The sequence below is a fragment of the Branchiostoma lanceolatum genome, chromosome 12 (genome assembly GCF_035083965.1).
Source record: "Branchiostoma lanceolatum isolate klBraLanc5 chromosome 12, klBraLanc5.hap2, whole genome shotgun sequence".
NCBI classification, from domain to species: domain Eukaryota; kingdom Metazoa; phylum Chordata; class Leptocardii; order Amphioxiformes; family Branchiostomatidae; genus Branchiostoma; species Branchiostoma lanceolatum.
In genome coordinates, this window is record NC_089733.1 from 16,344,324 (window position 1) to 16,359,670 (window position 15,347).

At 41.6% G+C, this 15,347-nt stretch overlaps 1 protein-coding gene across 1 annotated transcript in view; it reads left to right on the forward strand.

Annotated features, from left to right (window-relative positions):
* Nucleotides 1–15,347, forward strand: part of LOC136445801 (MAM and LDL-receptor class A domain-containing protein 2-like) — a 71,243-nt gene that overhangs the window by 8,225 nt on the left and 47,671 nt on the right. Inside the window, exons 13-35 of the mRNA XM_066443942.1 lie at nucleotides 56–220; nucleotides 632–905; nucleotides 1,370–1,507; nucleotides 2,151–2,245; nucleotides 2,824–2,994; nucleotides 3,344–3,467; nucleotides 4,023–4,157; nucleotides 4,611–4,795; nucleotides 5,653–5,821; nucleotides 6,211–6,348; nucleotides 6,888–7,156; nucleotides 7,564–7,654; nucleotides 8,137–8,277; nucleotides 8,819–9,090; nucleotides 9,440–9,575; nucleotides 10,108–10,257; nucleotides 10,744–11,000; nucleotides 11,427–11,541; nucleotides 12,080–12,217; nucleotides 12,815–13,068; nucleotides 13,524–13,755; nucleotides 14,225–14,343; nucleotides 14,740–14,883. Of these exons, the coding sequence (XP_066300039.1) occupies nucleotides 56–220; nucleotides 632–905; nucleotides 1,370–1,507; nucleotides 2,151–2,245; nucleotides 2,824–2,994; nucleotides 3,344–3,467; nucleotides 4,023–4,157; nucleotides 4,611–4,795; nucleotides 5,653–5,821; nucleotides 6,211–6,348; nucleotides 6,888–7,156; nucleotides 7,564–7,654; nucleotides 8,137–8,277; nucleotides 8,819–9,090; nucleotides 9,440–9,575; nucleotides 10,108–10,257; nucleotides 10,744–11,000; nucleotides 11,427–11,541; nucleotides 12,080–12,217; nucleotides 12,815–13,068; nucleotides 13,524–13,755; nucleotides 14,225–14,343; nucleotides 14,740–14,883 (3,912 nt within the window). The remainder of the gene's footprint in view (nucleotides 1–55; nucleotides 221–631; nucleotides 906–1,369; nucleotides 1,508–2,150; nucleotides 2,246–2,823; nucleotides 2,995–3,343; nucleotides 3,468–4,022; nucleotides 4,158–4,610; nucleotides 4,796–5,652; nucleotides 5,822–6,210; nucleotides 6,349–6,887; nucleotides 7,157–7,563; nucleotides 7,655–8,136; nucleotides 8,278–8,818; nucleotides 9,091–9,439; nucleotides 9,576–10,107; nucleotides 10,258–10,743; nucleotides 11,001–11,426; nucleotides 11,542–12,079; nucleotides 12,218–12,814; nucleotides 13,069–13,523; nucleotides 13,756–14,224; nucleotides 14,344–14,739; nucleotides 14,884–15,347) is intronic.

A 15,347-nucleotide genomic window follows, 5' to 3' on the forward strand; every position in this document is an offset into this window, starting at 1 on the left:
GATAGGGAAATATAATTATAATGTTACCATTTGATATGTCTCACTCATTTTACAGCTGAGGTTCTACTACCACATGTATGGAAATAATATTGGCAGCCTGGCTGTGAAAATGCGTACTACCTATGGTGGACCGCTGACTCAGATATGGGCAAGAACCTCACCGGTTGGAAACTACTGGGAGAGGGCAGAGATAATGATTCAGAGCAGTGGACTTTTCAGGGTAAGACATGACACTTTAACCCAGCAGTTTTTATTGAATTTACTACCTTTTTTCAACAGTCTAGTCGTCATTCCCTTTTTGTCTTTGTAGTTACTCATATGTGTCACCTCATGAAATGGATTAAAAGAACTTGAACCCAACACAAAAGTTATTACGTGTATATGAACACAGATGAACTATTATTCTGAACTGACATTGACGTTGAAGTTGTTGTTGTTGTTTTTTTATGTTTAATATACTTGTAAATGTTTATATTTTCAAATGCTATCCAGTTGCTTGTTATGAGTAACTGTGACCTTATGTGAGGCATTGATAATCAGCCTACACTGCCTCTGCAATATTTTGCATGCCATCATGACATTCACCATTTTTGTATGAATGGCAATCAGTATGAATCTTCCACCATCACAGCTGATGATCGATGGAACAGTTGGCAATGGAGCCCAGGGTGACATCGCCATTGATGACATGTCCTTCACATCCGGATGTGTGCCCGATAGCGGCCCCTTACCCCCCATGCCCACTACCATCGCCCCTCCCGTCACCACCCAGTCCCCCTGCCAGCCCGGACAGTTCAAGTGCCTGGAGGACAACTCGTGCATCGATGCCAGCAAAGTCTGTGACTACATCATGGACTGTTTCACCAGCTCTCCCTCTGTGATGCCATCAGATGAAGCCATGTGTGGTAAGACTGAATGATCTGGTATCCACATATACACTAGCCTCTTTGGAAAACTGGACTCTCTAAAAACTACAGTTACTATTTCCAGTGATACCCCCATCACAAAGCAAGAAAATGTCCTGTATTCTCTCAGCCATTACACAATTTTCCAGGTAACACAGACGTCCAGGTAAGCAATACTAATATACAGTTCAAACTCTACTTCTGGATAAATTACAAAGATTATTTCTGGACGTTTCGGGTGACATCCATCACCCTACTTCAGCATCACTAGAATTATTCATAATTTATCCAGTAGTAGAGTTAAAATAGTATATTAGAATTTTCCAAGATCAGTGCTTAACACCAACCCTTTGTAATAGCCTGTGGCTAGTTGGGTAGCCCTGGCTGTACTTGTTACAGTCGAATAAACCAAATCAAATAAACCAAACACCAAGTTTCCACACCCAAACCTCTTGTTGTTTTAGGTGCCTGTACTTTTGAACGTGACCAGTGTGGATGGACAGATATCAGCACCGGACAGTACGACTGGACAAGAAACCAAGGACCAACTTCTACAGCCAACACTGGACCATCGGTGGACCATACTACACAAACTGGACAGGGTAAGATTAACTTCTTAAAGATAGACCCTAGACTTTTTCTGAATCTCAAGACAAAGAAATACAAAATTAATGTGTGGTTAACAAAACATTATTTTCACTAACTTTTCATCACTGTTATTTCTTTTATCATTTTTGGGTCTGTTTTTTTCATCACTGTACTATGGTCAAAACTGCCCAATAGATCACTCAGTGGACTAGGGAAATCTGGTTTATGTGGACAGGTGGTCACTATTGACAAGATTCTTAATGCATCAATGGGAAAGATCATCATTCTAAAGGATCACCAAAAAGGAGTCACATTAGCCAGATGGTCCTTATATAGAGGTGGATTCTTGTACAGAGTTGACTGTATCACCTTTGTGTCAAGATGTCTTTAGCAAATGAAAGATTCAATTGTTCTGTATGAATACTGTGATGAGATCACTAGTATAGACTTGACCTGGCCCGCAGACCCTATAAGACAGTTGGAGGGGATATTGGTCGGGGCAGTGAGGAAGATAGGACAGAGCTGGACAGACGTACATCTGCTTACTGGATTAACTTTGTGAAGGTTATTGTGGAGTTTACTGCATTTTTGGGTGGCCATTCCTGACAAGTACACAAAGTCTTATTGTTCATGTCTCTTGTGATGTTACATGTGCAGGTCACTACATGTATGTGGAGGGAGGCAGTGGACTGTTCCTCACCCCAGCAGCCATGCAGAGCGTACCGCTGTCACAAACATCCAATGTCTGCCAGGTGGGTGGATACAGTTTCTGACCTTTGTTGCCAAAAGTACTGCAATATTGAAATGTTCATGGTGGTTGTATATTTACGGTTGTTGTAGAAACATGAAAGTATGAGGGAAAGTACACACAGTTTCAGGTAGAGAACAGAATCAGATGACAGTTTTTCTCCCAGCCCTCTGTTTCCATGATATAATTTTGCTGAAATCTCACATGAAAAATGTATGAGAACTAAGGAACCAATCCCTTGGTCCCATCCACCTGCGTCAAAACAAAAAAAATTCAAGATAAAAACATGGATGGATATACAAAATAAAGACGTGAAAATGCAAATATCTTGATGGATATTCAGCCACTCTCTCATAGGTCTGATCACTAATTGTCATGCTATCATTGGTTGAACTGCTGATTGCAATTGACAGTCAGGATCAGTCTATTCTGTTTATGTGGCCATATCTCTATGAACAACTCTGTTGCAGGTGCGTTTCTACTACCACATGTACGGGCCGGGTGTAGGTGTCCTGAGGCTGATGCTGCTGAGGATGGTAGCTTTTATGTTTATGTTAATCTCTATGAACAACTCTGTTGCAGGTGCGTTTCTACTACCACATGTACGGGCCGGGTGTGGGCGTCCTGAGGCTGATGCTGGATGCTGCTGGGGACGGCAGCGCGCTGACAGAGCTGTGGAGAAATGAAAACGACATGGGAGATGCCTGGCAACAGGCTACAGTCAACCTCGCTGGACAGCGCGATGGCTACAGGGTAAAACAGAAAGACTTTTTTCTTTTTAGCAGAATGTTTCATTCCCCACCTTTTCAGAGTTTTGTATCAATTACATATTACAAACACTGGCAGGATGCTACAGCCCAATAGTTACAGGGTAAAATAGAAATGCAACATTTTATTTTTAGAGGAACATTTCCTTCCCCACCTTTTTAGAGTTTTGTATCAAATACACACATTTTTATAAAGAAGTGACTTTTCACTCCTTTTCACCCACATCCCCCTCCCCATTTGGTGTGAGGACCCCCAAAACGTCTATTAAATCCCAAATCCAGTTGGTACTGTTATTAATATACTATATTTTACAAATGTATCCTCCCGCCCACAGCTTCAGTTCCAGGGAGTGCCAAGCTCTTCTGGCGGTGGAGGCTGGGGCTTCCTCCTGCCTGACACCGACGACATGGCCGTCGATGACATCACCTTCATCCAATGTGACCTTGGCTCCGACAGAGGTCAGACTGCTGCTTCTGTTACTTCCGTGTCATGATTTAATCCTAATAGACTTGATTCTATGAATGGAACTCTCATGGAAATCTCATCTTATCCAAAAGTCAAAAAATTTAGCCCCTTAGGCAATGGGGATTTTGCTATCTGGCCTCAACCGTCAACAAATATCAGCCTTGTTATGCAAAGTTTAAAATCCGTGTTTTACATCATATTATAATTATATGACCTGCATCAATCAATATAGCATAGGCTAGATATATGTAAATATAGATATGTAGTACTGTTTGAAAATTATATCTTCATCAGATACTGTTGTAAAGACTTTTATCATTGAATCACAATGTTTTAATGTCGTTTGCAAAACAACTGCAATGTTATTGTAAACAGCCTTGCAATTCAGCCTTCTACTTATGTCTGCCAGGAGGCATGTAAACCATGTTGTTGATATGATATTAGCCTTTAGCACTCTGAAGTAGCCATTAGACACCCAATTCCCTATCGGATACAGAGTTAGGCAGCAGGGAGAAGGTTAATAAACCAGTCTATGATGTTTATTCCAGACTATAACTGTACGTTTGAGAGCGGCCTGTGCGGATGGCGCCAATCCACAGACGATGACTTTGACTGGACTCGACAGCAGGGGGCCACGGCCAGCAGCAACACTGGACCAGACAACGACCACACCACCGGCACAGGTAAGAACTGTCCCTGGTGCTGAACAGTTAGGTGCTGTCTCTGGTGCTGAACTGCTTTTCAACCAGTAATAATCACATTTAAATTGAACCTTTTAGCATATGTTGAGGTATAACCTTTTAGTATATGTCCAGCAACCCTTTTGATTGGGACAGGGCCAGACTACTGTAACTGCATTTAACATTTCGGGGATTTAATTTTGCAGTAGGGAGAAAATGGAGGGTTTGCGGTGGTTTTAAGTTTGTGGCTGAAACTGAGGGGAAGGTGGGCAGATAAGACAAAAGAAACATTTTTGCAGTGGTTTTAAGTTTATGGTGAAGAGGTCACTGCAAAAACCGCAAGAATTTTAACGTTTACAGTATTCTGCAGAGAAGAATTTAGAGCAGTCTGGACCTAAAATACAATGAATGCTAGGCTATATTACAGCTATCTCGAGATGTCCATGTCCTTCCCAGGTTACTATGTGTACGTGGAGGCGTCCAGCCCTCGACAGGACGGTGACGTAGCCAGACTGGAGACGGGCAGCCTCCCAGCCACCTCCACCGACGGCAGCTGCCTCTCCTTCTGGTACCACATGTTTGGGCCCCACATCGGCTCTCTGTCTGTGCACATGCAGCAGGAGGGACAGGCAAAGGCTATGGTCAGTTTCATTACTTCAAGGAGGTTACAGCTCCAATTTTGGGTGCACTAAAGTGCACATGCACCCAATATTTGGAGCCCCGTAACTGCAAGTATACGTAACTATGTGTCTCTTAAATTAAGTAACATTACATGACTGAGCATGACTGTTTAAATAATACCTCCGTCGGCGGCAGCTGCCTGTCCTTCTGGTACCACATGTTTGGACCTCACATCGGTTCCCTGTCTGTGCGCATGCAGCAAGAGGGACAGGCAAAGGCTATGGTCAGTTTCATTAGTCTAACTTAGTCTAAAGGCAACTAGTAGTAGACACCCTCAAGCCAACCGTACACTGTCAAGCCGTGTCTTTAGAAAAGACGCTGTAGCCGCATAGTTCCCGTTTAGAACTTTATTCGAGCCCACAACCAGGTCAGTTTCATTACTCTAACTTAGTCTGAGATTAGTCATTTTCTGATCCCCTAATTTTTCTTTCATTTCAATTTTATTTAACCAGGGGCCACATACTGTCACTGGGGCAGTTTTCAAAGGGCCTTGTAGACAAAAATAAAATGCACAGCTCCAATATTGGGTGTACAAAAGTGCACATGCACCCAATATTTTGACCCCTGTAAATAAAGTGTATGTATGTACTAACAGAAACATGCTCAGTCATGTAACATTTACTTGACTTAACAGTACAATTATATACATGTGTAGTAAGAAGCTGAATTAAGGGCATTGATTTGATTAAACTTTGACACTCGATGAATTTCTTTCTAAATTCATTGTGACCAGTGTTTTACCAGTAGTAATAGAATGTAGTATACAATCTAAAATAAATTTTTGGTTCATTTATGTATCAATGTATTTTTTTTGCAGGTGTGGCAACTCCAAGGCACACAGGCCAACGACTGGAAGCAAGCTCACATCAGCATCATGACACCGGTGGGGTACAGATTATTCATCGAGGGCACAACAGGACCAGGATATGTTGGCGACATCTCATTGGATGATGTCGTGTTGACCAGTGGCCCTTGTCCGGCAACACGTATGTGAACATCATGCCTCTTGCTTTGGATTTTTTATTATCTTCTTGTCGATAAGAATATTCCAAGCTTCATCAATGTAATTATGGGCTCTAATGAAACCAGGTAGACAAACTTTCTGTCAGTTTTTTATTAATTACTAAGCTGACATTGACCCGTGCACTGAAATGGCTTCGAAGTCAAGAAAACGACAGGCATCAATTGGCCAGACAATGCAGAAAGGGTACAATACGAGATAACACACTGATTTAGACTACCAGTTGTAGTTCTTAGACAATTTGCGACTTACAGCAGGAATAAATTAGTTCTTAGACAATTTGCAACTTACAGCAGGAATGATTCTTTTTCGTTAACATTGATTGTGATATTAAGCTGACAATGTGTTTTTCAGCGGAGTGCACATTTGAGGCTGACCTGTGTAACTGGGAACAGGCCCTAGACGATGATTTTGATTGGGTGAGACATCGGAACGGAACGGCCTCAGCTGGTACTGGACCACGCTATGACCACACCTACCTATCAAGCTTGGGTATGTCAGAGACTTTAAAACCATATTTGTTTAGATCCATTCATGAATAGTTTCATCAGGTTGGTAAGTTGCTGAATGAAAGGACTCTATGTACAGAACCAAGACATTATTCAACCGTTTTGGTATTCCTGACTGTTTCACATTGCACTACAGCACAGGTGTTACTGCTTATAGATGCGTTTAGATGCAATTTTAGCTTGCTGAAATTAGCTCTTCTCCTAATCATCACAAGGACAGATTCCATGTAAGGGTTCAATATTCCTGTAAAATCCACAAAGTCCCCAGGTTTTTTATTGTCAAGTACAATGAATAGTCACTGTGGAAAATCTGTAGCATTTTCGTAAAAAGCCATTTCAATAATTCTAATAGGGTCAGTCTATAAGCTCAATATGTACTTGTATTCAAAGTAGTAGAGCTTGCTTGTTGATTGCATCAAGTTGCAATCAATCAATCAATCAATTGTTCACAGGCATCAAGCTGCAATGCAAGACCAAAGTCTGTTTTCTGATTTGTGTACTTGAATATCTTTCAAACGTTAGGCTACTACCTGTACATGGAGACTTCTAGCCCAAGGCAGCCCGGTGAAAGAGTCAGGCTGCTCAGTCCTTTCTACGATGCCAACAACGGGGAGCAGTGTCTGCAGTTCTGGGTGCACATGTTCGGCGACCACGTCGGCGATCTAAACGTGTACCAGCAGGAGGAGGGGCAAACGTTTGTCGCTGGGCCCATCTGGACCAAGTCAGGTGACCAGGGGAACCTCTGGAGATTTGGCCGAGCCACGCTGGCCAACGCTAGACGTCGCTTCAGGGTCAGTGTGACTTCCTTTAGGAGACTCTTAAAGTAACAGAAATGACGAAAACGAACGGACACGACCCATGAACCAGCTTTCGCTCTACTTATAAATAAATAAAGGTTCAAACAAATTCAAGATGCCTGATCAAGGTTTAAGGTGTCATTCATGAGTATTTACTTTCAATGTGATGGGCTGCAGTTGTGAGGGGACTCAGCTGACATCATCAAACAAGAACAGTTGAAGTAAATGAAGGCCCACCTCAGTGCTTGTATTGAAACGCTGTGATGATGATGATGAGGAGGATGATGATGATGATGATGATGATAATGATGACTTTCCATTGATTCAAATATGAAAATTAACTTTGTTTTATGTGGGTGCATTTGTTTATCTTTACTTTTCACCCTTGCTTTCTCTTCTAGGTTGTGTTTGAAGGTGTGGTTGGAAACGGGTTCCGAGGAGATATCGCACTGGATGATGTCAAGGTCGTAGTTGGGGCATGTGACAGACCAGGTAAGTCCAAGACTTAGTGATACATGCTATGATTTCAAATATGTGTAATGTCCATGGATGTTAAATTTCATTCTATACCTCTATTTTGTACTATCCATATGTTAAATAGTTGTTGCCATACTTTTGAAAGATTGTGCAATAAAGTTCTTAATCTGTAAATTTCTGATTTCACATCTTACATCCCACACTGGAATCATACTAAACAAAACATTCTCGTGAGAAAAGTCTATCTTTTTCAGTACTCTTATGTACACTCAATACATGTACCATTAGCTTATGTTTCAGTTTGCTTAACCTTCTCCCTGTTGCCTAACTCTGTAACCAATAGGAAATTGGGTGTCAAACAGAAAACTTAAGAGTGCTAAAGGTTAGGATTTGGTAACTATCTTGTCTTTAGGCAAAATTTTTGATGTAAGTTAAAGTTTTAACATCTGAGGACTTTTTTGGGACAAATGAAAGAATATCTGATGTGTTTTATTCAGGATTCTGTGACTTTGAGAGGGACACCTGTGGTTGGACCAACGAGCTATACATCGACGACTTTGATTGGTTGCGGGACAACGGTGCCACGCCCAGCTTGTTCACAGGGCCGTCAGTTGACCACACCACCAACACAGACCAGGGTAAGAATTCTTATAATCACATTGGCCTCATTTTTCCTGTATGGATTAGAATTAATCTTTTCCAGACAGCAAATGTGTAAGAGCTTGAAAAAAGCAAATCTTATGATATATATATATACAAGTAGATTTTGTTAGGAAAGATTTGTTTTTATCTTGAAATGTGAGAGTATATAAAAACTGTCGCAAAACTGTCAATTGAGCATAAAAAATCTTTTCTATAACACAAAACAAGGATAAACTAGACAGGGTGCGGAACCAAGCTGCCAGATTCTGTGCGCACAACTACATGTATGACAGAGGTGCTATTGTCACCAAGCTAAAAAAATGTCACTTGAATACAGAAGAAAAAAGTCCCGACTACACATGTGTATGCATGGTGCACAAAATTACTAATAAAATGGTAGATGTACCAACCAGTAAGTATATCTAATACCAGCTCAGACAAGAACACCTTTAGAATGTGCATAAATGAAACTTAATGAAAGCATTCCCCTGGTTTCCTGGATATTTATTAAGTGCCTTGTTTGATGTTTGCTTCCAGGTTACTACCTTTACATCGAGTCATCTGGGAACAACAGGCCTGCAGGAGAAAACGCCTTCCTCCTGAGCGAGAGTTTCGCCCCGACGCAAATGTCGTGCCTGTCCTTCTGGTACCACATGTACGGGGCCGGCGTTGGCTCTCTGAACGTGCTGACGGCCGTGTACACGGGAGGAAACAACATCAACGCCACGTACCGCTGGCGTGCGTCCGGAAACCAAGGCAACGTGTGGAGACAGGGTCTGGTGCAGATCACTCAAACTACACAGTGGGAGGTCAGTAACAACTGTTACAGCTAACTGATAATCTTTGAAATCTACCCGGCTTTTTTATTTTCGTGGTTTCGCTGTGACCTATTTACCAAGGAAATAATGAATTTACAACTATTTTAAATTGCACTACAGGTACATGTAGTATGCTTTACATATATTAAGAGGCCCTGGTAGAGCTGTTAAAACAAGGTATTGCAGGCTGGCATATAATGTGTTGAGTAGATTAGATAAGATTAGATTAGCATGATGATTAAGAACATGTTAGACATCTTAATGATACAACATTGTGTATCAGCATGTATGAATGGTGCCCTGTGTGCTAATGGTGCCATTTTGTGTCTCTAATGCCCAGTTGATGTTTGAGGGTGTGTATGGGGGTAACTACACTGGTGACATTGCACTGGATGACATTGATGTCCAGCCAGGTGCTTGCCCATTTGTCCCTACAACACCCACCACTCCACCTGTGACAATGCCACCAGTATACCGTAAGTACATTCTTTGTTCAGACCACCTTTTTTCCTTGTCCGTGCGCAGATCATACATGCACTCTCTCTGTCTCCTCTGTCAGTCAGTCTAAAACACTATGACTTAAACTGCAAAATGGGATGGTACAGTTCCTTGCAGAACATACAATTATATACATGTAATTATCATAATTGCATTGTCATTTTAAGTTTATTATTGAGTGTAGGCATCTGCCCATTGTTTATGTTTCGATACAGTACAAAGAGAATGGTAGTGAAGTGCTTTGATTTAAGTTAAGTGCTGCTGTTGTTGCATCTGAGTTTATCTTAGTTTCCTGTTAACATTCTAGAGTTTTAGCTGAATCAGTAGCCAAAAGTACAAAGTAAACCTGTACATTTTGTTGGCTGCAGTTTTTTTTAAATCGGGACATCCTGAAAGAAATGTTTTTCTTGCCGTATAGCAGGTAAAATTGGTAAATATAATCTCTCAGACCCGGGATTTGACATTGAGGTTGACAAACTGAAATAAAATGCTTACCTTTCACCACCACAGCGCCCAATGAGAACGACTGTACCTTTGAGTCGGACATCTGTTCCTGGATGCAAGACACCAACGATGACTTTGATTGGTCCAGAGCCAGTGGAAGCACGGTTTCCGTGGGAACTGGGCCAGCAGTCGACCACACTACACTAACAGACAGTGGTAAATACACCAACCAATCCTCCTAGTAGCTCTCCTTCAAATCTGTGAATGACAGGCATGTTCATGTAAGCGCTGCCAGGATTAGCAGAAGTGGCTGTGAATAAAGGGTAGAAACCTTACGTATGGGTTGCCATCAACTGATATTTGGTAGGTGGATAGGTGTCGGGAAAAAAAGATCAAGTTTGATAATAGGCTTTCCTATAGCGGCTGTCTATGGTACTGCAGCTTTACTTCTAGTTTTGATATCTCGTGTTCTGGACATGCTGTGATAAAAATTTGAATGGTAGATAAGTCTTGGGACAGAGAGTAAGCTGTATAAGTTTGGGCCCCCTAGCCGCTTTTTCTGGAATGACAGTGGGCCTTTTTGTTGGAAAGTTTGAAAGAACATAACTCAATGAGAGGCTCATTGATCTTTTTATTGTTTTTGGCATGTACAGTGTAGGAATCTTAAGTGATGATTACATGTATTTCACACTTTTTCCGCAGGCTTCTACATGTACATTGAAGCATCCGGCCAGCGGCTTAACGACTCAGCCAAGCTCATCGGCAAGTCCTTCACAACCAGCTCCATTGGCGTGTGCATGAAGTTCTGGTACCAGATGTACGGGTCTAGTGTGGGACAGCTCAAGATCTGGGCCCGAACCCCGGGTGTTCCTGACACTGTCATCTGGCGCATGCAAGGAAACAGAGGACCACAGTGGAACTATGCACAGGTCCACATAACTGCAGATACTCCCAATGAGGTGAGAATTCCCTTACAGCTATGTCCTTATTACCACATTTAACATACATTTGTTTCATTGTTTGCAGTTTAAGTTATAAAGTAATGAAACTCAAAATTGATTTTTAGTATTGGGGTAGGTCATAGTCTGAGAAAGAAGTGATCCCATTTTTGAAAGATTTCGAAGTTACATGTTGTATATGATTTTTATTTGTTGTCAGACATACAAAATGTACACTGTCAGATTCTTGCATCAGCCATGGTTCATTGTCAGTAGTCTTAGAAAGAAAATATCCCACATACATTTAACTACTTTATACTCAAAGTGCTTCGATTCCGTGTATACTCTTTGGATATTTTGACATTTTTCTCTCCTTTTTATAAGTTTCTCTACCTTTCTGTCCTGTTCTCAAGGCACCTAATAACTTGAGTGTCTCTCTAACTCTAGTACAATGGTCAGTACACGCTGCAGGTTGTGGTGGAGGCAACACGAGGCCAAACATGGAGTGGAGACATCGCTGTGGACGATTTCAGCTTCAACATTGGTGATTGTCCAGCAACAGGTAAGAAGAGCTGTTTGGTACTTTAGGTACAGTCAAAAATATAATGTATGTATCTTCATGGTGATAAACATTCATGAAAGGAATGGCTCAGATTAGGATATGTGTTCTTGTTGGCTTTACAAAATGTAGTCACAATTCCCACGAAGGGTCAATGGTGCCAAGAAGCTTGTACTGTTCTACGTCTCCATTTTGTGCTGTTTCATGGGGATAATGCAGATCCATTAACATCAATCCGCCAGGTTGCATAAATCTGCCACCTAGAAAAACAGTGGTTTTTGAGATCCCTATTGCAGCACCTCCAGGTATGTACAGTTTAGATATACAGGTGGAGTGCATTATACTGGGTTGGAGATCTGTTTGGAGAATATTTTTTAGTGTGGCGGCATTATGCACCCTGGTGGAATTATGTTGATAGATGTTGGATGAAACATCAACACATGGAACTTTTCCAATGCAAAAAAAACCCTGAATATCTATAAACTAGTTTAACTAAAGGCACAAAAGTAACATTTTTTTGCATTTTTGTTTTGTTTTCCAGCACTGTGTGACTTTGAGAATGATTACTGCGGCTACTCCCAGGACCAGGCGGATGACTTTGACTGGACCTACCAGTCTGGTGGCACAAGCTCCTCACAGACCGGACCCAGCTTTGACCACACATATGGCACTCCTGCAGGTAAAGTAGGGTCTATTTCACGTTGCTGGTGTGTTACGCCGAAGGGGTGTTATACCGGCTATATAGATACAGATACAGATTGTCCAGGAATATGTTACTTTTGCTGTGTTTTATGAAACTTTTTGTTTCCTCTATCTTTCACAAAGGACAAGACACCTGGCCAGAGGGCATCATGCCTACATATAAAAGCCACAGTCCACCAATCCAGTCTCCTATCTCTTTACAACTAATTCTGCAAAATATTAGATTCCGGACATAATGCTGCAGGACATACATTTGACAGGGGATAGACTGTTCTGCATATATCAAGACAGAATTTGAATATGATGGATCCTAGGCTTGAATTTTAGGTCAAAACCCATGCATCTTTTCATAGCCAACATTTTAATAGTAGTCTTACTAAATGTGATGAGGAAAATCTTTTCACTGCAAGGATTCTACATGTACACTGAGAAAGCCAAAGCTAGGATAGATTCCAGGCTTAAAGCTTGGGTCAAAACCCATGATTTTCTGACATTCTCATATTTCTAATAATAATGATGAAAAAAAAAATGAAAAAAATAATAATGATGAATTTTATTTCTTTTTCACTCCAAGGATTCTACATGTACACTGAGATGTCAGGCTTGACTGCCGGGGATCGCGCTCGCCTCTCCACCCAGGCCCACCCGGCCACAGTGGGCCAGTGCCTGCAGTTCTGGTACCACATGTACGGGTCTGGCATCGGCACCCTGAACGTGTACAAGAGTGAAGGGTCTGCTTTCCCCACTCTCCTGTGGAGCATGAGCGGGGACATGGGGGACCACTGGCACGTTGCACAAGCCACCGTCCAGAGTTCTCGCGATTTCAGGGTATGGGCTTTTCACTTAATCATATATTAAGTTCATCTATATCTTTCAACCAGGACTATGATACCTCTTCCTGTGTCGAAGTACTGATTTTTAGGAACTTCAAGGCAATAGTATACAAAGAATACATTCACTGATTCAAAACATCAAAACTAAATTGTTTTCGGAATAGTAGAGCTGATACTTTGCAAGGTTTCACCCAAGCAGAGAAATGGAAGCAAACCAACTGAACTTTCTTTTCCAATTGATATTTCTTAAACCAAAAATAGACGATTTTGTGCTGTTTTATGACGCTCTAATCAACATATTAACAAGAAATGCAAGTAGCTTTTTGCATATGCATCAGTACACAGGATGCTTTTTTTTTCATCTTTCTCCCTCTAAACAAAGTTGAATGAAATTAGATATATACATTGTATTTTAGATGGGTCGGGACAAGAGTGTTTCCTGTTTTACAGATTACATTTGAAGGTGTCCGTGGTACCAGTTACCGTGGAGACATCGCCATTGACGACATACTTTTCCTGGACTCCGAATGTGACCCGCTGGGGTCGTGTGACTTTGAGGGCAGTTCCTGTACGTGGAAGAACGAGGAGAGACAAGACAACTTTGACTGGGAGCGGCAGACCGGAGGAACCGTGTCTGCAGACACCGGGCCATCAGCTGATCACACTCTAGGGACACCCTATGGTATGTTCTATTTATTACATCATCAACTCTTCGTACACATAAAGCGATGATGTAAGAAAATCAAATACATGACTGGGAGCGACAGACGGGAGGAACCGTGTCCGCAAACACCGGGCCATCGGCTGATCACACACTAGGAACACCCTATGGTATGTTCTATTTATTACATCATCAACTCTTCGTGCACAGGAAGTGATGATGCAAGAGAACACACCGTATGGTGCACAGGAAATTATGATGTAAGAGTACCCATTAGCATACGCAATGAAATCGCACAGGAAGTTTTTTTTCATTTCAAAAAACATGCAGAGAGTAGTATATGTTATGAATTTTCCCTGCCTGTTACATAGTACATTGTACGATTCTACATCTCTTCAGATGATTAATATATCTTAGTCTTTCATCAACATTTCCGAGTGAAGGGACACACTAAAAGGTATTCATCTGTTGTTCTTGTATGTTTTTCAAGGTACATACTTGTACATAGAGACGTCCGTTCCCCAGCAGCAAGGTGACGTTGCCTGGATGGTGTCTCCAGTGTTTGACAACAGCATGCCGCGCTGTATGAACATGTGGTACCACATGAAGGTGAGGCATGCATACTGCATGTAGCATTTCTGCAGCTTTCGTCAGCTTTCTGTATGTAGCATTTCTGCAGCTTTGTGTATGTAGATGTAGCATTTCTGCAGCTTTGTGTATGTAGATGTAGCAGTTCTGCAACTTTTTGCACATAATTACATTCTTCCAATGCTCTACTACATGTCTTCTTCTTTATTGTTTGCTACATGTACTATCTTGAAAAATAGATGTTTTAAGGATTTCCTACAGTAATTATAACTTGATACAAATCTCTCACCATTGTAGTCAATGTGCGCCATTTCAATTTTCATTTCAAGTTAAATGCAAAATCATTTGTTATTCTCTTATTTATATTCAAGTGCATCTTGAATTTGCCATAACTTATTACAATCCTTTCCATTTCAGGGTCAGAACATTGGAGCCCTGCGTGTGTACATGAGGCCCATTGACGGGTCTGCCATGCAGCTGCAGTGGGAGATGTCAATGGACATGGGAGACACCTGGCAGCTGGTCTACATCACTTTCAAGGACGCGCCAAGCAGCTACGAGGTAACTACTGCTTTTAACCTTTCTCCCTGCTGCCTAACTCTGTAACCAATATGGAATGGGGTGCCCAACGGCTACTTCAGTGTGCTGAAGGTTAATATGGTGTCAGAACAGGGACAGAATATTGGCGTCATGCAGACACCCCAAACAGGTACGAGTTAAGCTTAAGGCCCTTTTGTTTCCTGTAAGCTGACCCACAAAGTTAGATTATTGGATCCCTGCATGTGTGTATGCTGTCTACTGATAGGCAAGGGCCTGGTCACATACACTTTGCAATTGTACACAAACTGAGGGCATTCTTGAGATTGTCATGCATTTGTCCTGCGTAAGTCAGCTGTCTTGTTACGGAAAAAGCTGTATTAGATACTTGTTGTCGATATATATGGTTATACCGGCTATATAGATACAGATACAGATGCTCAAGGTGTGGCTCACTTGAATCTGAAGGATTGCAACTACTACCATTA